General features: G+C 28.3%; 3 protein-coding genes and 1 long non-coding RNA gene across 5 annotated transcripts; all 4 read left to right on the top strand.

The window, feature by feature from the left end:
* The first annotated feature begins 980 nt into the window (after nt 1-980).
* Nucleotides 981-10,513, top strand: LOC123298987 (UPF0605 protein CG18335-like). 2 transcript variants are annotated; one of them, XM_044881090.1, is made up of 5 exons: nt 981-1,102; nt 7,554-7,629; nt 8,999-9,215; nt 9,574-9,792; nt 9,921-10,513. In XM_044881090.1, exons 1-5 carry the CDS (start codon nt 1,032-1,034, stop codon nt 10,142-10,144), a joined length of 807 nt encoding a protein of 268 aa, XP_044737025.1. In that variant the 5' UTR covers nt 981-1,031; the 3' UTR covers nt 10,145-10,513. The 2 variants fall into 2 exon arrangements, with proteins under 2 accessions (XP_044737025.1, XP_044737023.1); XM_044881088.1 differs by having other exon boundaries at nt 9,912-10,513.
* A 2,138-nt stretch (nt 10,514-12,651) lies between these two features.
* On the top strand, nt 12,652-13,792 carry LOC123298989. The gene is made up of 2 exons (XR_006535295.1): nt 12,652-12,813; nt 13,560-13,792. It is a non-coding gene; the product is annotated as an uncharacterized LOC123298989 (long non-coding RNA).
* Nucleotides 13,793-15,196: 1,404 nt separating this feature from the next.
* On the top strand, nt 15,197-19,519 carry LOC123298942 (UDP-glycosyltransferase UGT5-like; the record flags this gene model as incomplete). The annotated part of the gene is made up of 6 exons (XM_044881043.1): nt 15,197-15,371; nt 16,491-17,095; nt 17,152-17,374; nt 17,733-17,952; nt 18,013-18,234; nt 19,351-19,519. Coding segments are annotated over 6 exons (1,614 nt in total), but the record flags the coding sequence as incomplete, so codon positions are not given.
* Nucleotides 19,337-21,398, top strand: LOC123298986 (UDP-glycosyltransferase UGT5-like). Its single transcript, XM_044881087.1, has 5 exons — nt 19,337-19,508; nt 19,591-20,195; nt 20,522-20,744; nt 20,817-21,036; nt 21,093-21,398. The coding sequence occupies exons 2-5, from the start codon at nt 19,728-19,730 to the stop codon at nt 21,376-21,378; spliced, it is 1,197 nt and encodes a 398-aa protein (XP_044737022.1). The 5' UTR covers nt 19,337-19,508; nt 19,591-19,727; the 3' UTR covers nt 21,379-21,398.
* Nucleotides 21,399-23,244: the final 1,846 nt, after the last annotated feature.

Here is a 23,244-nt window from a genome sequence, read left to right as displayed (position 1 = left end):
AACGATTCTCCTGTTTCATTCCCTTTAACGCCAGGATGACCCGGTACCCAGATCAGCCTGACTGTGTTGTTCAGTGGCAGGTGATTTAGTTCCTCGAAGAATTCATAGACTATCCTCTATTGAAATCTTGACGCCTAAAGAGCTTGAAGGGCGGCCTGACTATCTGAGAAGATGCTGATGTGTCCCACTGTAACCTTTCGAGTTACAGATCTGGGCAGCTCTCGATTCCATTATTCTAGGTCCATAAGCCATGCACCAGATAGATCTCCAACTCTTTACCTATCCGTATAAAGATACGGTCCAGGAGTGGGCGAAAAGTTAGTCACATGCTGATGTGTGTCCCACTGTAATCTTTCGAGTTACAGATCTGGGAACCTCTCGATTCCTTTATTCTGGATCCATAAGCCCCTGCACCAGATAGATCTCCGGCTCTTGACCCGTCCGTATAAAGATATGGCCCAGGAGGGGGCGCACAGTTAGGCACATCTTTGTTCAAGTTTGTTCACAACTAATTACGCTATTTTTCATGAATCATTCTGTACATAAAATTATATAAAAAAACACTTTGATGCAAAAACTATAAAAATTATTTTTTTTCTTATAAAATAAAAAGTACCGTTTAGAAAAAAAAAAAAACTTTGGCGGTTGATTAATGAATAAAGTTTTTCCACAGTGATAAATAACAGTTCTAACAACGTGATAATGTATTCGGTAGTGTTACCACGTGAACGAGAATTATTTTATTCACAATTATCTGGAAATCATATTCCAGGGTGCGTATTTACAACTTTCTTATAAATGCACTTTAATATAGATGTTTAATTTGATTGTTGATGTAAGATTACAATGACATTCAACAACAACAACAATGATGATGATGATGATAATATTAAAAACATTTGTAGTAGATCATTTTGTTTGTTTTTTAATTATTTTCATACATCACACACGTGTTAAAATCAAAAAGATAAAAAACACCGGTTATGTGTTAAATTAAAAATTTGTTTTAATTGATTTTTTTGGTTGATATTATGTATTTGGATTGTTTTCCGAATGAACAAACAATTTTCTTTAAGCAACGTACCGATGGATTTATTCCTGGGTTTGTACTTTTTTATTTATTTATTTATTTATTTTTTTTTTTGTTATATTATCCTTTCTATTTATGTTTTATTTTTTCATTATTCGAAATTTTTTCATTTTTTCTTTATTTTTATTTTTTTATTGTTAATTTTGGTTTATTTTTTTTTTTTTTTTTTTTTTTTTTTTTTTTTATTATTTCTTGTTTTTTTTATTTAAATTTTATTTCATTTGGTATTTTCTTTAATTTCTGTTTTATAATTTGTTTATTATTTCATGTTTATGAAATATATCAAGGTATACTAAGTTTAGTCCCAAGTTTGTAACGCTTAAAAATATCGATGCTATCAACAAAATTTTGGTATAGGTGTTCATAAAATCACCTAATTAGTCCATTTACGGTTGTCTGCATTTCTGTCGTTTGTCTGTCGTCTGTCATCACGATAACTCAAAAACGAAAAGAGATATCAAGCTGAAATTTATATAGCATGCTGAGGACAAGTAAAAAGTGAGATCGAGTTCGTAAATGAGCAACATAGGTCAATTGGGTCTTGGGTCCGTAGAAACCATCTTGTAAACCGTTAGAGATAGAACAAAAGTTTAAAAATAAAAGATGTTTCTTATAAAAAAATTAACAACTTTTGTTTGAAACATTTTTTCGTAAACATCACTATATACCCGTAAGAACGCAAATTGTATAGTATGTACTTTTTTTATACTTTTGTTTTGCTAAATACAATATAATTCAGTATACATAATATATTTAAACAATTAAATATGTATAGTTTAAAATTTTCCATGAAATTCAATAATAAAATAATTAAATAATTGAAACATTTTCCAATAAACACGTGTAATAAAATATGCATATCAAGATGGCATGTTATTGGAAAATGATTTGTTAATTAAAAATTGAAAAATTTATTTATCTTTTGTATAAAAACACAAAGAAAATACCACCAACAACGAAGTTTACCTATATTCTAATACAGAGTGTTCTAAAAGTATCGTATACGAAGAGTAGAACGATGTTGAGGATGCAATTCTATATAGACAGTTCCTTTGCAATTTTTGGATTCGAAAATAATCGTTTTCAACTTTGAGAATGAAAGCTATCTATATATTATGTAAAAACGAAGAAATTGGTGCCTAGAAGCCACGGTGCCTAGAAGCATTAAGTGACGTTAGTATGTAATAAGAAGGGATTTCAGGAAATTCACCCCCTTTTTATGAGACTTGGCCAATTTTGAAGTTAGAAATATATACAATGATTTGAGGCAAAAATTTACTGTATCACTTTTATATGACAATTTGATTGTAAACCTACAGTATTGTAAAAAAGTTTTGGTTTATTGCACGGTACATACATATATAAACTAAATACATGCTTTGTAGTCAAATAATGTGTTATTTTTAGCTTTAAAACACCACGCAACTACAAAAATATATAATATATTGTGTGCAAGTGATGCTTATAAATTTGATTATATAGAAATAGCTCTTCAATCATCAATAATAATATAATTTTATCACCCTGCACTTCGTATACGTCAGTTTTAGGACACGCTGTATATTAATAAATCACAAGCGATAAGGATAAGGGTAATGTTGTAAGGATGAGGGATTGTGTAAGTTCCATGCAAAATATTTTATAATGCTGTTATCATACATAAACTAAATTACTTTACTAGCTTATTTAAAATAAAATGTAGGTAACGCAAATTGTTTTGTATTATAAATAGATAAAATAGTTCAAACTGTGTGTGTTCCTAGTTCCTAGATACACATTCAAGGTCTGTAGATAAAAATCCACAATAAACTAGTATGAAATTACGGACATTTACTGAAGAAAAAATCCTTAATACCAACCGATATGAAGTTGTCTCAACCTCATCGCGAGATTATATATGGCGAATGGTGCCACAAAAGTGATACAACTACCGTACGGAGTTGAGTGGTGAAGTTGACACAAACGCATGAGTTGTTTGTATGAAAGTAATATACTGTTTAACAAATATCAAATATTATTATTTTGAAATGCAACATAGTTTTAAAAAATATGTTTTTGATGGGTTCTACCACTTATAAGTATTATAACAAAATACTGATTGATGTGATTGTCACAACCACATGAGTAGGTAAAAAAATAAAAGGTTTAAACATGCTAATAGGTTTATTAGGGTTTTTTTTAACTATGACAGCAGAATATATATCTGAATACGGAATACTAATTTATTATGCGTTTGCTATTGCTGTATTATTGTATGTACGCATATGGATTAGTTCTATTCACACTTAACTATAAAATAAAAATGTGTATATTTTATCTGTTTCTGCTATAGTTTTGATATGGCTGATTTTTTGTTGTTGTTATTAAAGTTTTGTTTCGTTCCAATCGGTGAATAACACAAGATAGAGAATTATTATAAAATAAAATAATATATTATTAATATACAGGGTGTCACCAAGTCTTTCGTTCCCATTGGGCATTGTGGGCAAGTGTCCCGGACCCCACCATTCTAAAGACACCCAAAAACTATTGCGAATTTTTTTCCTGTTAATATCAAAACGATTTTAAAATGTGCTGCTGAATCATCCTTCTAATAATTATTCCTAACTAACACTGATTTTAGGTAGATGTAATTATCAGGTCCGGCTGTTGTGTAGTCAATTAGGCAATTTGTATGACGTAAATGTAATAAAATGCTCTAAAGATATTGTAAAAGCGTCAAAAACCAAAGTTTTCTTAGCGAAAAGCTGGTCTGATAATAAAGTATAGTCAACTTTATGTTCTACAACTTTGCTTATTATAAAAATGAAATTTTTTCCCGAATATTATTCAAGAAACGTTCCCGAAGAACGTTTTTTTTTTTTTAGAATTTCATAGGAAATTCAAAATTTTGTGTGTGTGTAATTTAGGGGGACACTCTATATAATAAATATTAAGATTGTTATAAAAATATTTGATATTAAAAATGGTTCAATGGTTTTATATAACTATAACTGATTTGATTCTGAATAATAAATAATATAAAAATTATTTATTACTTATTAGGTACAAGTTAGTTAGTCATTAGTCCGTGTTTTGTACTTGTTTGTACAAAATTTTTATATTCATTATTACAATAGGAATTATCTATTATCTACAATTCATTCAGTTCCTGATATCAATATCATTATCTTTATTTTATTACCTTTAGAGTACAGTTCTGATTCAATTAAATCGAATCATTCTAATATTAAATTTGTATACATAAATCTTATTATTGTGGAAAATTATTGACGACCACAAGCATTCAATATGGCAGTCATAAGTTGGCCTTACTTCGATAATTATCAATCATGTTTACCACGAAAAATAACGATTAAAAAATTGTTTTTTAAAAGACAAATTGTTTACTTTTCTTCTTACTTTTCGTCTTATATTGCCAAGTTATAACACAATTCTCAATCAAAATTCTTGATTACGTGAATATTGTACTTTATTTGGTACAATATAGACTAGGTGTGCAAGGCTTTATCCTGATAGAAATATTTTTCATATTTTTGACGCAGGGAAGTGATCTATATTGATTCATATTTATTGTATAATATTGTACACGATAATATTAAAATGATAGATAGTCATTAAGATTTATTATTATCAGTTAATTAGTTTGTTTTAATTATAAACCAATGTGATTTTATAAATTTATAAATAAATTATAAGGGCACTTCTATACGGTTACAATTTACATACCACATCCAAATTTTATCCAATTTTGTTAAACTAAGTATGTAATCAAACTAAATTTGGGTCATACTTTTCAAATTTGTGATCAAAATTAACCTAGCTCTAATAGGTTTCAAGAATGTGGAATCCTGGTCCCGAAATTAAGCACATTAGTAATAGCTAGCGAACAACTAACATCACAGCTGAAAATAATGACCCAAAATTAGTGGGTTTCAAAAAAATTCCAATAAGAACGGATAATATTTGCCTGTGTTATCAAAAAAATCGAATTTTTTAACTTTGTGACGTCAACAGAATTCAAAAATTTAATTTTTCTCTATCATATCCAATTTTTATCCAATTTTAATAAACCCAGTATGTAATCCTACTAAATTTGGGTCATACTTTTCAAATTTGTGATCAAAATTAACCTTGCTCTAATAGGTTTCAAGAATGTGGAGTCCTGGTCCCGGAAAAAAACACATTAGTGATAGCTAGCGAAAAACTGGCATCACAGCTGAAAAGAATTTAGTGGATTTCAAAAAAAATTCCATGGTGGAGTCCTGTTCTGTTTCCCAAATTCCCAAATTTTGTTTCGAAAATGCGGCAAAATAAAAATTTAAATTATAAAACACCATAAATATTTAAAGTAAAAGTGAAAATATAACTTTTCACTTCATATCACATATAAATGTACAATCAGTGACAAGTAAACGGAAACGAAATATATATATATCATAATTTTGTTTGTTAAACTATTTTTCCAACACACGATACAAATACCTTACAAATTTACTTTTATTAAAGAAAAATAAATAATAACAAATATATTAATAATAAAAAAAATATACATAAACTTTTAAATAGCAAAGGAAATTAAAATAAACGAATTTAATCACGAAATAAATTGTTTAGCAAAAATAATAATTTTTAAATCAAAGTTAACACACACTGTTACCTACATTGACATACAACTATTGTGGAGGTGGAGGTAAACATCAAACGTACAGACAGACAGACAGACACACGCAATAAATATCAATTTGTTTTTTTGGTAAATATTCTTTTAATAAAATCATTTAAATGCTTATTTTTTTCTTGTTAAAATATAAAATTTAATTTGATATTTGACATTGATTAGTTTATTTAAAAACAAAAAAACTGAAGGAAATATTATTTTATTATTTTGTTTGTCTAATTTATTTTTAGAGAATTTTCTCTTCAAGGTCAAGTATGATTTGTACCAGTCCTGGAGTCATTAGCATTCGCTTTCTAGAAAACACAATTTAAGCCCTACCGGAATGAAATAACCATGCACAAATCTTGTGGGAATTCAGATTTTGAAAAAAATAACCTGAAAAAAACTGAAATTTTCAAATGTTGTACCTTGTAATGATGAAAATCTCGATTTTTTCGAGTTTTTTGCATTTTTGTTTTCTAATATTTCGGCTCATAATCAGGTTTCGAAAAAAGAAACCGTTCGCACTATCCGAAAGTGCATTTAAAAAAGTTGCATAAACTGTATGAGCTGTTTTTCTCAAAATTAAGGTTATGTATCGGGCTAAATTTTTCCAACCTTTTTTATGATCATAAGTTACATCTTTTCCCAAAATTGCAACTCAATTGCTTCATTTTTCGAAAATTAATCAAAGTTGAAAATTTGAGGTAACTGCTGTTTTCCTGAAATTTTGAGGTTAATTTGCTATGTTCAGTGTTCGATTGTAAGCAAGGTCGGTGCAGAAACTCTAGCCTTTTCCCAAAAATTAGCCTTTTCCAAGAATTTTTTGTTTAAACTTTTTATATGAAAATAAATCAAAATCAATTTAATTCAAAATTAAATGAGTTTTTTTTTTGAATCTGTGCACACCCACCTGCTTCATTTAACTATTTAACTTTGATTGATGGTGACCTTTAAACAATAATCATGATAATCATAATTATAATATTATTGTAAACATTTAACAATGGTTTACAACAATTCACAATTGATTGTTAATTAATTATATTGTTATTATTTAACAATGATAAATAGCCTTGATTTTGTAACAAAATAATTATATTTATTTATTTTGTATTTACTAGTTCGACCCGTGCGAAATTTCGCAGTGTTAGAAACAGCCTAGATAATTAATAATTAAGTGATAATTTACTTTTTTTATCTATAGGCAATTTTATTACAGGTATGATACAAAAATCACATAATAAACAAAATTAAGTCTTAATATTATTTCTCTGGCGTGTTTTTTCCTAAATGAAACAAATTTAGACCGTGAATCTAATTTTCGCCAGCATGATAAGCTTTAAAATGAGGGATAAATCATGGAATTTTTTAAAGGAATAAAAAATACCTATAATATTTTTAATGCAGTTGGAAAAACTAAGCGTTACGGTGAAACAAAGAATCAAAGATATTATTTACCCATGGAAGCGCAAAAAAAGCGTAACTGCGACCATATTTTCGGCATGCATTAAGTCAAATTTGACCTAAATACATAATTCTACCATGACTGTATTAATCTAGTAGTAATTCATTTAATACATTTTAAAACAACAAATGTAATATTTGTATATGTAAATTTATTTGCATAATCCACTTTTTTTTAAAAATTTTTCAAAGAAAAATTAATTGTTATGTATACATTCGATCACTTGGATCATCTTCAGAACATATCCATTATGGAATTCCACAAAGTAAATCTCAACACATTGAATAAATAATTTTTTTTAAATATTCAATAATTTTGTATTTTTTTATTTGCAGATATACGGGTCATTGTCCAACATTAAAATTCCGTTTTGGCCAATGTTATGGCGCCAATACAAAACAAATAATGCAGGTATGTTTATCTACACTCTACTTAAATATCGTTCTATTCCAAAGACATAGAGAATCGACTGATCAATACTCGCACAAAATTGACCGTTCTGCCAAAAGAAACAAATACTAACCTAACATTCGCTTCTCATACTGTTTCTTGCCCATATTAGCAGTCCATTCTATAGGTCTTTGTTCTATTTCTTATGTATGACCAAAAAATAATGAAATATAGTATGTTTTATCTGTGTATCCGGCTCGAAGGACCAATTTTATATTGTTGTTAGCTGTCATAACTAAGAAGAGATTCGTATAGAAGATCCTTTATAATAAAATACATTAAATTTGATATATTTAAATAATATAGAAAGTTTATTTTAATATCAAACAACACAAAACTACAACAAGACGGAAAAAAAATATATAAACTTGAGAAGCGTAACACAATAAAACAATTGGAAGATTAAAAAGAAAGCATTGCAAACAAAACAAGACTCTGATTTACCTAAAAATAAAATATAAATTAAAATCATATTAAAACAATAAAGAAGAAAGTATTTATTTACTTATGACATAGAATACATTTAAAACTAAACTTAATATACCCATCTATTTATATTTAATGAAGTTGTAATATATTACTTGTAAAAAAAATATATAAATGTAATTTAATTCATATCTTCATACATCACTTTTATTCATTCATTCATACATCACTTTTATTATTTGATAAAAATCTAAAAAAATAATTTTACATTTCTAATTTTAAACGTCTCATACACGACCCAAAAATTTTATTTGGTAATATCAAAATAGTTTTTACTTATTATTAGGGAAAAGTGTCCTAAAATGATCTCCCTAATTTATAGCCAAACTATTCAACATTGCAATATTAGCACGCAAATTTCTTTTCATTTGTTTTAATTTTTAGTAACTATTCAATATTACTCAGAAGGGATCATTTTACTGACCTTCTATGAATATTGGGTAAAATGATCCCATTGAGCTTTTACCCAAACAGTTCACATAAAATATTAATTTTTTTTTTTTTTTCAATTGCATCAACGACGAACACAAAAATCACTGGTAAAATCATCTAAATCAACATAATCAAGACTATTATAAATTTACCTATTAAACTATTATAAATTTACACACAAAATAGGGATCATTTCACCTGTATAAAGGGGATCATTTTACCCGTATCGACATATTTGAATATCCGCATGAAAAGTGACCTTGAAATTTATTATACGCCTATCAAAATTAAATTATAATGGAATTAGAGACTAAATTTTTACTTCAAACTCATTTTAGGATTTTAAGAAAATTATTTCGCGAATTATGTTCTTTTCTTTTAAAAATTTATTTTTATGTTTCACTTTGTGCAGGAATTTAGTGATCAAAAAATCATGAAACGAGTACAACGTGAACCGTATCGACATCGTAATGCAGAAACATTACAACCAAGTCGTCAACAAACAGCAGCAACATCGACTGCAGCCATACATGGTTCACGTCCTACGGGGGTTCCTTTACGTGAAAATGGTACTACCAAAGATAATGTTGTACAGCATAGAAGTCGTAGATATATTTTAGGTTACACTGGTAAGTTATATCCGGTATATACATATGTACACATGAAGCAATATGTATAAGAAAGAGATATTATTATAGATATGCTTTCTGGCATATGTTGTAACTTCGTACGAAAGAGAGATTGGTCCGCTTTGACTTGTGTGACGGTAAACTACTATTCTGTGTGCTTATATGCTTTACTACTATGCTGTGTATTTCTTATACACATTGCTTAATACGCACACATATGTATGTACTCTTTCATACTGAAATGTACTATGAAAAAGTTTGAATCAAACGCTCGGTATATTTAATTTTAGTCCGAAGTTTGAAACCCTTAGAAATAGAAACATTGATACCTAACCGAAGTATTTTCTTTTTATTTTAGGTTATATACCTGGATTAAGTTTTCGTTATGGTAAATCATATGTAAGAGCTGCCGATGATTGTATGGCCGAATTCGGTGCACGATTATACGAACAACGTAGACGATTTGAGAGTGAACGGCGGGCTCGAAGTGCCCCACAAATGGAACCGATTCGAGGACGTGATGATGTTTCAAAACAAATGAAAGATTATTCAGTGAAGAAACAAACACGATTCAAAGGTAATGTATTTATTTTTACTTGAACAGGATCAAACAGGCCAGCGTAAAATTATTCTGAACTCTTCAGTTCAGATTTGATGAATATTTTAGGTAATAACATAAAAAATTTTAATATATAGAAATTTTAGATCATCATTTATCACCGAATTCACCACCGATAGCTGGTTACACCGGACACATACCACGATTGGCGAACACTGAAACATCATTATCACAGCGTTATGATGCGGCTGCACGTACAAGTCTAGCACATTTAGAAAAGGAACGTAGACAGCGTAGAGAGCTACGTTCAGCCGAACGTAAAGTTAATAGTCATGTTACCGAATATAAACAAAGAAAAAATATTAATTGAGAGAGAGAGAGAAAGCAATGTATATATTATATCAATTATGAGTGAATGAAATAGATCTGTTTTTTTTTTTTTTTTTTAATTACGAACAGATAATTCCATCACACTTAAAATATGCATCCGGCTTGAAGGACCAATTGAAGAATTCATTTTTACTTGAAACGCCTTTAATTCTCCAAATAGGTCAATAGTATATTAAGGCTTTACTGGTAAGCTCATAACTTTTGCTACACGCTACGATTTGAAATAAATAGACCCGTAAATAAAGTTCAAAATGTTTTAATCAAATAAACGGCCTAAATTTAATAAGTACCGGTTACACGACAGCTTGCCTTTGCTATTTTTATTTTCGAAAGTGATAAGTTACGAGAAATGATCAGATGTGTTATCTAAATTTTTGTGCTATAAAAATTATATACATTTTTGAAAATATGTAAAAAATAATTAAATTTAATGTACCTATTACAAAATTAGGTGGTTCGAAATTCGAAAAAGGTGATGACGTAACGTTTTTTACCGATTCACTCTTTGTATTTATTTTTTGAGTGGTGCGAGTAAAGAAGTTTCACTTCAATATTCGTTGAAAACGCTACTAGATTTATCAACTTTCTTTCGATCTAGGGACTCTTCGAACCACCTTTCGAGTGACGAAAGTTTTCTCTATATATATTTATTATAAAAGATTGAAAACGTTTTCAGGTACAATTGAATTGCTTAAAAAAAATGTTTATCAGTATTAAAATAAATAAATTAATAATTTTATAAATAGTATTAAATTATTCAAGATGACTGATAATTTGGGGGGCGTATCTTTGTTATATATCACGTAGATAGGGCACACAAAAAAACTAATTTTAGATCTAGGCGCCAGGCTGTAATATTTAAGAGCCACTTCAGAATGGATACCAAGTGAAATATTACAAAATTTAAAAAACCCTCGACAAATTTTTTGGATACGAAACAATAAACTTGCAATTGAAACATAGCTTAGATCATTATCCATTTAATTACCTTTCAAACGAAACAAAAAAAATCAAAATCGGTTGTGGACAGACAGACAGACACACACACATAGCGGTCCAACTTATAACACCTCTTTTTTGGTTCGGGGGTTTAAAATACATTCTGGAATAGCTGTTAAATATCACACATGGTACTAGACTAATTTGTATAAAATAATTATGTAAAAAAAATATCAACTAATTAATAATTTATTGTATGAATTATACATAGATGTTAATACAAAAATCTAGATGGCTTACTTAATACAAATATTAGCGATCTAGGTTTATTTTTACAATATTTGTGGTAAATTATTGATCATCTCATTGTTTACAAAAACCTACTTTTTTAATTTATTAGTACCGATTTTGAAATAACATCAAAATTTATGCCAAAAAAACTGCACTTATTAATGAATTTTGCACTTCCAGAATGTAACTGTTGTGTTTGGAATCGATAGCATTCACTGTTAGTATATTAGGCTGGCCGTAAAAGTTCCAAGAAAATATTTTGAAATGCCAAAATATGGCCTCTTCGAAGTTTTTCTTTTTAAAAACTAAGATCATATCAAAGTTGGAAAAAGATATAAAACGGGTGCTACAAAATTTTCACGGTTCATTCTTTCAAATTTGTCACTAAAAATTGCCGTCCATTAGCACATTTTTTTCAGTGGGACCACATTTCTATTGCTAATTAGAAAATCATTTAGAAACGGCACTTTCTTAATCGAAAACTAATTAAGAAATTATTAGGATTCAACAGTTACATTCTCATTTCTAGGTAATTAAAATATGCTTTGTATAGAGCTTTTAAAGTGAATTTAATTTTAAAAATATAAAAAAAAAGCCATCAATCAAAATATTGACAATAAAAAAAGAAAATTTATAGAGAGAGAGAAGGTACTTGTCAAATTTTCTTGTCTTTGAAAATTTATACAAAGTCATTTTTACTTAAATCCTATTATGCGCTTCAAAACCATTGTGCTCCTTTTTAACTTAAATATTTGTAGATTATTGATTTAACAGCTCCATGAAATTATCGTTAATTAACTGTTAAATCGATAAGCTAAAAATACTACAACTTCAGTTTATTAAATTCATAATTCAAGCTGTTTTATTCTTCTTTTTAGTAAATCCTCAAATCCAAAAAAAAGGATTTACCAACCTTTAATAAAGTTTTCTTAACAAAATCCACAGATGTCACTATTAAAAGGTAAATCGTAAAGTTGTGAGTTAGGATATTTTGGTATCTATGGTAATATAAAAGTTATAACTATTGAAAGGAAGATTTAATCTTCTACGATATTTCAAAAATATAAAAATCGGAAATAGTTCTAAGCTCACATTCAAGCACCATAAATTGTCAGCGATTTAGTTTTAATAAAAACGTCTGTGATTTCAGAATATGAATTTAATAATACTTGAACCAAATAAGTTTGAATTATTTTCGTTTTATGGAAATAATTACAAGCTTTTATTTTTACCAAATTTTCTTGTATACTCAAAACCCTTGAAAAAAAACTTTATATATCTCTATAAAACAAAAAACCATTTTCTAACCTCAAATAAAAAGGTTAGGGTCACGTGGAGTATTTGACAGTAATTTCAAAATGGCTATCAAATAAAGAGTGTCCCAAAATTAACACAAGATTTGAATGTTTGTCCATTTGCGTCAGTGGTGGATTTACCAGCAGGCTGAGTAGGCTGGAGCCTAGGGCGGCAAATTTTAAGGGGCGGCAAATTTAGTTCATAAATTTTTTATTTCGATTGACAAAATTTAGAAAAAATTATAATACAGTCCTATATACAGTGCTAAATAATAAATATCTCAAAATCTCTGCATAAACAATTGCTAAACGCTTTTGATATAATAAATGATTTTGCGAATTCAAAGTGTCGCAAAATAGTATTGTAATGCTTTTATAATTTGACTTGAATTATAATACTAACAAATAATTAAGAAAGGATATATTTATTGTGTTGTTTTGTAACTGTAAGTGTAATAATAAATATTTATCAACGTTCGCCAAATCTAGATTTTTTGTGTAAGCTTTATTCCTATTACATAAGTATTGTATAGTTTTAACACATACCTTAACTTACTTTAAAATTGGTACATGTTTGAGATATTTTTTGCATAAAATATTGTTTTTTGATAATTCTTTGCTGTAAAAATAATCAAGGATCTAACACGGTACCATAGTTCTCGATGATACTAACCATACGGGAAAAGTTGATGTAATGAGGATAATGGAGCACAAATCATAAAGTTGCAATTTTATTGATAAATAATTGATATGATTGTGAACTAAGATATCAAAATTTAGAGGCGGCAAAAATTGAATAGCCTACGGGCGGCAAATCTCTAAATCCGCCACTGATTTGCGTGTTAAAGTGTCCATAACTAAAAAGCAAAGACAGCCTGTCACGCTAGCAGTTTACGGTCTTTAAAATGGAGGACTAGACGAAAAAAGAACACGTCCTCAATACTGGGTGTTTTAGACCGTGATAGACCGCCCAAATCATAGGATTTAACATAATTGGATTTTTACCATGGAGTTTTTTTGAAGTATGAGTTTTCTGACAACAAGTATGCGATGGCTCACGCCTTAATGAAGAAAATTCAGTTTTAAATTTTACCGGAATTAATTTACAACTTTCACTTCTTGCGTTTATTTAGGGACACCCGTTACTACGCGTGATCCTAGATCGATACTATCTAAGTGGCCATTTCTCATTTATTGAATGCAAGCTAAAAGAAACAAATTTAGCCACTTCGCATATAAAATGAACCACACTGCTCTTCGCTCTGGCCTAGCCTACACTACCAAAGTTAATTTATTTTTATTTCAAGATAAATTTTAAAAAAAATGCAGCAATATTTTATTAATTAGATTGTTTTCTTAAAAATAAATAAATAATTAAACAAATTTTTACAAAAAAAAAAAACTGTGTATTTATATAAATATTGAATAAAAATTAAAACCAATTGTTTATTTGAAAGTTGTATATTTATTATTTCCAACCTTCCTTGCACACCCTGTCATTATTTCAGCTTGGTGAGAAAAAATTGGTGAGAAAACTGAAAATATAAAAACTTCATAGAAAGAAATATCAATATCTTTATAGAAATTCGAGAATAAAGATGAACCAAGCTACATTGTACCCGTCACTTGGTACTTGGTACTGTGACTTACCCTATACTTAAACTATATAAGCACTACAATGATTATGAACTTATTATCCTTTGTATTTGCTTCTGTAATGAGATAGATGATGATATGTTAATTTTGTAATCAAAACAATTTAAAATTTATCAAATCATCTTCAACACTACTAATTACATTGGCGTGGTAGCTATGGAGGAGCAAGAAATCAGCTGTGCTCACCGTAAAAAACTAATCTCCTTCCGTAGAAAATATTCATTTTTCATGGTTTTAGTCGCTCCCTTCCGGTCACCATTTTTGTTCTATCTCTAACGGTTTAAAAGTAACTTTAACTATTTTTAAGGGTCTCCGGATCGAAGATCCAATTGACCTATATTGCTCATTTACGTACTCAGACTCACTTTACTTCCTTAGCACGCTATAAAAATTTTAGCTTGATATCTCTTGTCGTTTTTTGACTCATTGTGATCACGGACGGACAGACAACCAGAAATGAACTAATTAGGTGATAAATATCAACATTTCTAAACGTTACAATCTTAGGATTAAAATTAGTATACCTTGATATATATTTCACATAGACAGGGTATAAAAATACGTCATAATTTTATATTCCAAAAAAAGAATCTTCTAAATAATTTTTTACGCGAAGTTGACCTAAAATAAACTCTCCAGCTACGCCAATGACTACTAAATCATCATTTATTTACAACAAGCAAATAATAATCATTTATCAACTTTTATAAATTAAATTTTATAAAACATAGTTCCTAGTTACAATCAGAACAACGATATAAAAACAGTATCGTTTTATAAATTATTTTAAAATACTTATTAAAATGAATTTTAAAAATTATTTAGTATTATTTATAAATATAATATTATTTATTGATAATGTATTTAGTGCGAATATTTTAGTATTATCACACGTTTTATCACCTAGTCATACAATATGGCATATACCAATTGTACAAGAATTAGTTAAAAATGGTCATAATGTTACATTGGTTACACCTGAATTTCAAAAAAATGCTAATAATTATACTTTAATACATCTTAAAGGTAAAGCAATTATTTTTTTCTAAATTAATTTTTTTTAAATAATTTTTTTTGACTATTTTAACTGCATTTAAGTCTAACAAGTTGCCTATAATAGAAAACGATGTAAGTTGATTTCAGCCCAGTTGATTTTATGAGATTTTTTTTCCTGGACGTACTTCATCCCTTTTACTCCAGTAAACGAGGAGAAAGAAAGATGGACTTTCTAAAAAATATATGTTAAAATGACAGCGGGGATCGACAGTGATAAAATCTAAGCAAATTTTTTTGCATTTTAATTGCAATATTATTTCAAAAACTATATATATCTGAAACTGCTAGAACTTTTTGAGCATGTCAGGAAAGCGGTCAGCCTTATATATATATACAAATTTTATTACCACACTGTAAAAAAATTGCCTAAATTATTGAAAAGTTTTCAGTTTGAATTTTTATACCATGTATATATGAAATATACATAGTATTATAAGTTTAGTCCCAAGTTTGTAACGCCTAAAAATATTGATGCTACAAAAAAAAAATTGGTATAGGTGTTCATAAAATCACCTAATTAATCCATTTCCGGTTGTCCGTCCGTCCGTCCGTCCGGCTGTCCGGCCGTCCGTCCGTCCGTCCGTCTGTGGTCACGATTACTCAAAAACGAAAAGAGATATCAAGCTGAAATTTTTACAGCGTGCTTAGGACGTAAAAAGTGAGGTCAAGTTCGTAAATGAGCAACATGGGTCAATTGGGTCATGGGTCCGTAGTACCCATCTTGTAAACCGTTAGAGATAGAATAAAAGTTTAAATGTAAAAAATGTTCCTTACAAAAAAATAAACAACTTTTGTTTGAAACATTTTTTTGTAAACATCACTGTTTACCCACGAGGGCGTTAATTAGATACAAATTTTATAGTATGTATTAATATAGGAATACCAAAGTGAATATCTTTTGTTATTTACATGACGTCAAAAAAAAACAAACGATTGCGCATCAACACTTGCGCATTATATGAGAATATCAGTTAAATATGTCAGATATGTATGTATGTGAAATGTGAGTTATCAACACTGCCTATACATGGTATTTCAACAATTAACTCAGTCAATTGTTTGTTTTCACTTGTTGTATTTTATTTTCAGGAGGTTACGAAAAATTAAATTTTGCTTCTTGGAATTTAGATGATTTTCAAGATTTCAAGGCGTTTGATACATTATTATTAGATTATTTCCCTATAAGCTGTCAATTGACATTAGAATCAAATGGATTTGAACAAATCTTGAATTATCCAAAAAATTCATTTGATTTAATTTTACTTGATGTTACAATGTCAGCCGAATGTTTTTATCCATTAATAAAAAAGCTTGGAACACCACCAATTATTGGAACTAGTCCATTAGGTTTAGTACCATGGAGTGGGAGTTTTACTGGAGATTGGATTTATCCAGCGATTTTTCCATTTTATACATTACCATTTACTGATAAAATGACTTTTTGGCAAAGATTTATAAATTTTTATGTTCATATATATCTGATATTGCATCGTAATTACGTAGCAACCCCAAGTGTTATGGATGTCATGAAACCAGTTTATGGTCCTGATGCGGATTATTCCTTAGATTTAGAAAAGCGGATTAGCCTTTTCTTATTAAATTTAGATCCCGTTCTTGGATTTCCTAGACCTATAACACCAAATGTTATACCAGTTGGAGGTTTACATGCAAGATTAAGGGGAAATTTACCAAAAGTAAGTTACAATTTTCGCATATTTGTACATTATTATTATAAAAAAACTGATTTTAGGATGTAGAAAAATTTTTGGATGATGCCAAAGAAGGTGCTATATTATTTTCTCTAGGTTCCAATATTCGATCAGATGTTCTTGTTAAATCGAAAAGAGAAGCTTTATTAAATGCATTCGCTCAATTACCATATAAAATACTGTGGAAATTTGAATCCGATGATTTACCGGGGAAACCTGATAATGTGATGATCCATAAATGGTTACCACAACCAAACGTTTTAAGTAAGTATCATTGTTTTGACAGGGCTGAATTAACCTTGTCGGGACCCAGAGGCCATGCAATTTGGGGTAGCTCTTTTCAAAATGTTTTATTTTTGTTAATTTGATATAATTTGATTAGCTCTCTGAACATGTGAATAAAGATTTTAATAATTAATGGTTTATTTAAAACAATAAGGGATCATTTTATCCTGAGGGATCATTATGTAGCACTTTCCTCTACTGAGAGTTTAGCAATCTTCTCGAGAAGATAAGTGGTCGAATTTTTCCATCTGTTATAGATAAATAGACAAATTTCCTGCCTTTGAAAAGTTATACCCATAAAAGAGCAAATCTATTTTATTTATCGAAAATTTTTCAGATCATCCAAATGTAAAGTTATTCATAACGCATTGTGGAGAATTAAGTACCCAAGAAACAATTTATTTTCATAAACCCACAGTTGGAATACCAGTATTTATGGATCAAAAGTACAATGCCCAAAGAATGCAACAAAAAGAAATAGGTGTTGCCTTAAACTTTGCAACTCTCAACACAAAAGATATTGTTAAAGCTGTCCGTGAAGTTATTGAAAATCCAAAGTAAGTTTTATTTATATTTTTTTTAGTTTCCAAAAATGATTTTATAAACTTTATTTACAGATACACCAAAAATATTGAAAGAATATCTTCAGCATTTCGTGATCAACCTCAAACACCACTAGAACGTGCAATATTTTGGATTGAATATGTACTTCGCCATAAAGGAGCTAAAGAATTAGAACCAGCATCTTTACACATGCCTTTCTATCAGACATATTGTTTAGATATCGTTGCCATAACTTTATTATTCAGTATTTTAATTCTTTATATTTTAAAAATTGTTATCAGTAAATGTTTAAGATTTATTAAAAGTAATTTATTTAAAAAAAAATTAAAAAAACATTAAATTTTGCTAAGTCATAATTATAATTAAATTAAAAAATTTTAATTAAAAAACTTTTTATTGAAAAATTTAAGTATTTAATCCTTTTTTATTATCTTTAGTTTTTTCTGTCAAGTACAACATCTTCTCCCAAAATACTATTCCGGGTACGTCACTGAAGAGACGATAATAATTTTAATTAAATTTAATAGCCTTGATGCGAATTAGAGATGTAGATAAACTGCGATTACTAATTTAGGCAGAATGGGCAGCATTGACATAACTAGGAAGAGACAAGGATTTTCGTTGCTCTGCACCCTTTTCTTGTTGTCCTAAGAATAAGAAAGTTGATCCTCATAAAAAAACTAACAATTTTTATTTAAAACGTTTTTTTCGAAAATCGTTTGTTTTCGGAAGAAATGGGACTTGAAAATATGTCATTCTTGCATTTAATCAAGCTATTAGCCATAATAATTAAATTGTTACACTTTGTATGTATAAAAAAGTATCTTTTTTTATACTCGCTGTACATACCTCCAGCATGTTAATTATGCACATTTTGATTGCTAATAATCTCATTCCACAGACGGTGAACAAATTCCTTTTTTTTTAAACACAGAATAATTTTATTAATCTTATACTTCAATTTTATTGAATACTAAGAAAAGCCATTTCTCGAGTAAACTACCTTAAAAGCATGAAAATTATAAAATTATTAACTACACAAAAAATGCTCTTGAAAAGTAATAAAATTGAATCCACGCCTGATTTTGTCTATTCAAATAAAATCCTTTCATCTGTAAAATTTTATCTGACCTTGATAAGTTAATTACTATGCATTGTATTTAATTTTCCAATTAATTGTATCTTCATCTAATCTGTAGGTATTTTATATTTATTAATCAGTATTAGTGTCAAAAAATTAGAATTAATTCAAGTGGTTTTAGAATAATTTACTTATTTATTGATTAAAGTTTTTATTTTTTTTCAAGCTTATTGTTAAATTAAAAAATGAATTATAAAAATTATTTAGTTTTATTTATAAATATAATATTTTTTGCTGATAATGTATTTAGTGTAAATATTTTAGTATTATCACCAATTCCATCTCATAGTCACTCGTTATGGCATCGTGTACTTGTTCAAGAATTGGTCAAAAATGGTCACAATGTTACATTTGTTTCACCTGATTTTGAAAAAAATCCTAATAATTATACTTTTATACATCTTGAAGGTAAGTATTAATTTTTATAAAAGATTTTCTACCTACAGCAACTCTTTCTGCATATGTGTCTAACACGTTGCCTATATTTTAGGTGTTTATGAAAAATTACTTGTGGAGGATTGGAATTTCGATGAATTTGAAAAAGTCAATCCATTCGATACCCTGTTATTAGATTGGGGTCCAACTTGTTGTCAATTTCAATTGGAATCAAATGGATTTAAACAACTTATGGAATATCCAAAAAATACATTTGATTTAATAATATATGACATATCAATGTTACCAGAATGTAATTATCCATTAATTAAGAAACTTGGCTCCCCGCCAATAATTGGTACCAGTCCGTTAGGAATGCTACCATGGTACAACGTACATACTGGTGATTGGTTATATCCAGCAATTTTCCCATTTTATACTTTACCATGTGATGATAAAATGTCGTTTGGAGAACGATTTATAAATTTTTATGTACATTTATATCAAATATGGCATCGAATTTATATCACAACCCCGAAAGTTTTAAATGTGATGAAAGAATTTTATGGTCCTGATGCTGATTATTCTTTGGATTTGGATAAACAAATTAGTTTGTTTTTAATGAATATGGATCCTGTTCTTGGATATCCAAGACCTTTAACACCCAATACCATACCGATTGGTGGCTTACATATTAAATTAAAAGGAAGTTTACCAAAAGTAAGTTAAAAGTAAAACAACCAAAACTATTTTCTGGTAAAAGAATCCTATTGTTTTCTAAAAAGTTAATTATTAGTTAAATTTTTAAGTGGTTCGGCTGTTTGAGCAAGTACTTTTCGATGAACAGCTGTTCAACCCGGCTTATTAGTTATACTATAAGTTTTAATTTTAATGAAAGATTTTCTACTTACAGCAACTTTTTATGCATTTGTGTCTAACACGTTGCCTATATTTTAGGCGTTTATGAAAAATTATATGTGGAAGATTGGAATTAGATTAAAACTAATTTTCAAACACAAATCTTTTATTTATCTAATCTTTTGTAGGATGTAAAGGAATTTTTGGATAATGCCAAAGAAGGTGCAATATTCTTTTCTATGGGATCTAATATTCGTTCAGATATTCTAGATAAATCGAAAAGAGAAGCTTTATTAAACGCATTCGCTCAATTACCATATAAAATACTGTGGAAATTTGAATCCGATAATTTACCGGGGAAACCTGATAATGTGATGATCCATAAATGGTTGCCACAACCCGACGTTTTAAGTGAGTATCAACATTTTGATCTTAATAATTAAGATACAACAGATTTGATCTCTATGAAATTTTTTGTTCTAGATCATCCAAATGTAAAATTATTCATAACGCATGGTGGAGAATTAAGTAGCCAAGAAGCAATTTATTTTCATAAACCGACAGTTGGAATACCAATATACTTAGATCAAAAGTTTAACACTGAACGAATGCAACGAAAGGGCATAAGTATTGCCTTAAATTTGCACACGCTCAACGCAAATGATATTGTTAAAGCTGTCCATGAAGTTATTGAAAATCCAAAGTAAGTTATTTATTAATATTTTTGTCACAAAAATTTCATTTTTTATATTTTTGTAGATACACAAAAAACATCGAACGTATATCTTCTGCATTTCGTAACCAACCTCTAACGCCAATGAAAAGAGCTATATTTTGGATTGAATACGTGATTCGCCATAAAGGAGCTAAAGAATTAGAACCAGCATCTTTACACATGCCTTTCTATCAGACATATTGTTTAGATATCGTTGCCATAACTTTAATATTCAGTATTTTAATTCTTTATATTTTAAAAATGGTTCTTAGCAAATGTTTAACACTTTTATGTAAAAATACACTTAAAACTAAACATAAGACACAATAAGCTCGAAAGAATTAGCTATTAAACTCGAAATTGTTTATATTATAAAAATAACTAAAAACTTTTGTAGAAAAAATTTATCTATTTTTATCTAGTTATGCTATAGTTGTGACATACAGGTTACACATATTGCCTACACAAGGTATTAATTAAATTCCTTTTTTTAAAAGAATGTTTTTTTTAAAGTACAAGCTTGATGTTGAACTAAAAAGTAAAAAGTAAATAATATAAATAAACTAAATACAAAGTTGTTTGCACTCACAAGATCTCAAAACTAAAGGGATAATAAATTAATTGTAGATAGTAATTAATAAGAAACAAATCAAAAAAATATCTTTTTGAACAATAAAATTAAGTGTTTGATATGATTGGAGTTGGAGCCTTGAGAATTTGGAGCACACTCGTAGCCTTGAGTCAATGTAATTGAACATTATACAAAGTTTAAAGTCTATTCACATCAAATTCTTGTGGAATAATATTTATTATTGTTACATATTATCATAATTTATAACTGCAATTATTTGTTAAATTTATGTAAATAATATTGAGTTTTATTCAATAAATTATTCTTTTTTTACCATTATCTTGCTTCCAAAAATTCCTTACCTTTTAACTGTAGAATATCTTGTCCGTGAAATATTTACCTTAAAACAAACGAAACTTTGATTATAGGTAATTTAATATTTGAACACCTGTTTATTGATACTACAAACATGGCGGTGTATGCGAAAATATTAAATTTTGGGGTGCTAAATTCGAATTTCTTGAATATATAAGGTGTTCGAAATATTTTTACTTGAAAAAGGGAAAAATCCGTTTTTCGGCTATATTCGAAATTCCGTAACACCATTCTTTTCTCATATGGAAATTGGAAACCTTCCTTTTCCTTTAAATGACTTTTTCAATCCTTCCAATATCCATTTTGCTCTTCGAGAAATCATATGATATTTAACATAAGTACTAATAAAAATATTAAGAGTACTAGAGCTTGATACTGACCCACTTCGTTGGACTTAAAAGTAAAGACCACCGCGTTTTAGCCAACATCTCTCTTACTCGCACTTATCCCCTCTTCCAACACTGGAAATATAGGGATAGGGATTGTTTTACACAGGAAAAATATATTTACAGTTTCCAATTTCTTTTTTAAATGAAAAATAGCCATATTCATTAAGTATATCAGAACAGATGGCCATAAATTGTATCTCGTGATCATAAATTGTAAGTGACATGAGTCACTTAAGGATGAATACCATGTCAAATTCGGGTAGTACATCTAATTAATTTTTTAATTAATTTTTATAGAGAATCATACATACTAATATTTTTTTAAGTAATTATAAGTAATTATAAGTATGAAATAATTAATATTGTATCTTTAATTAATTATTTATCATAAAACAAGTATGTAATTTGACTTGAAATTTTCATAAAATAATGTCATAATGACATTTAAATGACATAAAAGTATGACTTTCCCAAAATTGAACTCAAATATTTCTGCAAAAACCACGGTAAGGACCAATTTTTTTTGCATAAAATAATTCTAAAAAGTGCATAGTTTTCAAAAATTAGTTTTTTTTTTACTTGAGTTCAATTTTACGTATCAAATTTTTTAATTTTGTTCTAATTTAAACTACTTCCGGCAAAAATAACCCGGAGTTAATGACGCTTTCAATTTCGATTATTTCTCTTAAACCCACGGAAAAGTACTATTTTTTTCCATGTAATCGAAAGAGTGGAGTTTATTCTTCAACATACTTTAAATTGAATAAAATGACTTCAAATTTAATATTGGGTATTCATCCTTAAACTTCACCGTTTTTTTGTTATCTAGTCTGTAATGTCCTTCAGATTTAGGTAGAAAAA

The sequence above is a fragment of the Chrysoperla carnea genome, chromosome 4, assembly GCF_905475395.1.
Source record: "Chrysoperla carnea chromosome 4, inChrCarn1.1, whole genome shotgun sequence".
Taxonomy (NCBI): domain Eukaryota; kingdom Metazoa; phylum Arthropoda; class Insecta; order Neuroptera; family Chrysopidae; genus Chrysoperla; species Chrysoperla carnea.
The sequence above is the reverse complement of the archived record's forward strand: the minus strand, read 5'-3'. Positions and strand labels throughout refer to the sequence as shown.

Excerpts from the sequence above, each read along its gene's own strand:
- LOC123298986 (XM_044881087.1), top strand. The coding sequence starts at position 19,728 with ATGGAATATCCAAAAAATACATTTGATTTAATAATATATGACATATCA. Across the intron at positions 20,196-20,521 it reads TAAAAGGAAGTTTACCAAAA|GATGTAAAGGAATTTTTGGA; the intron begins GTAAGTTAAAAG and ends AATCTTTTGTAG. Across the intron at positions 21,037-21,092 it reads GAAGTTATTGAAAATCCAAA|ATACACAAAAAACATCGAAC; the intron begins GTAAGTTATTTA and ends ATATTTTTGTAG.
- LOC123298987 (XM_044881088.1), top strand. The coding sequence starts at position 1,032 with ATGTATTTGGATTGTTTTCCGAATGAACAAACAATTTTCTTTAAGCAA. Across the intron at positions 9,216-9,573 it reads ATATATTTTAGGTTACACTG|GTTATATACCTGGATTAAGT; the intron begins GTAAGTTATATC and ends TTTTTATTTTAG. Across the intron at positions 9,793-9,911 it reads GAAACAAACACGATTCAAAG|AAATTTTAGATCATCATTTA; the intron begins GTAATGTATTTA and ends TTTAATATATAG.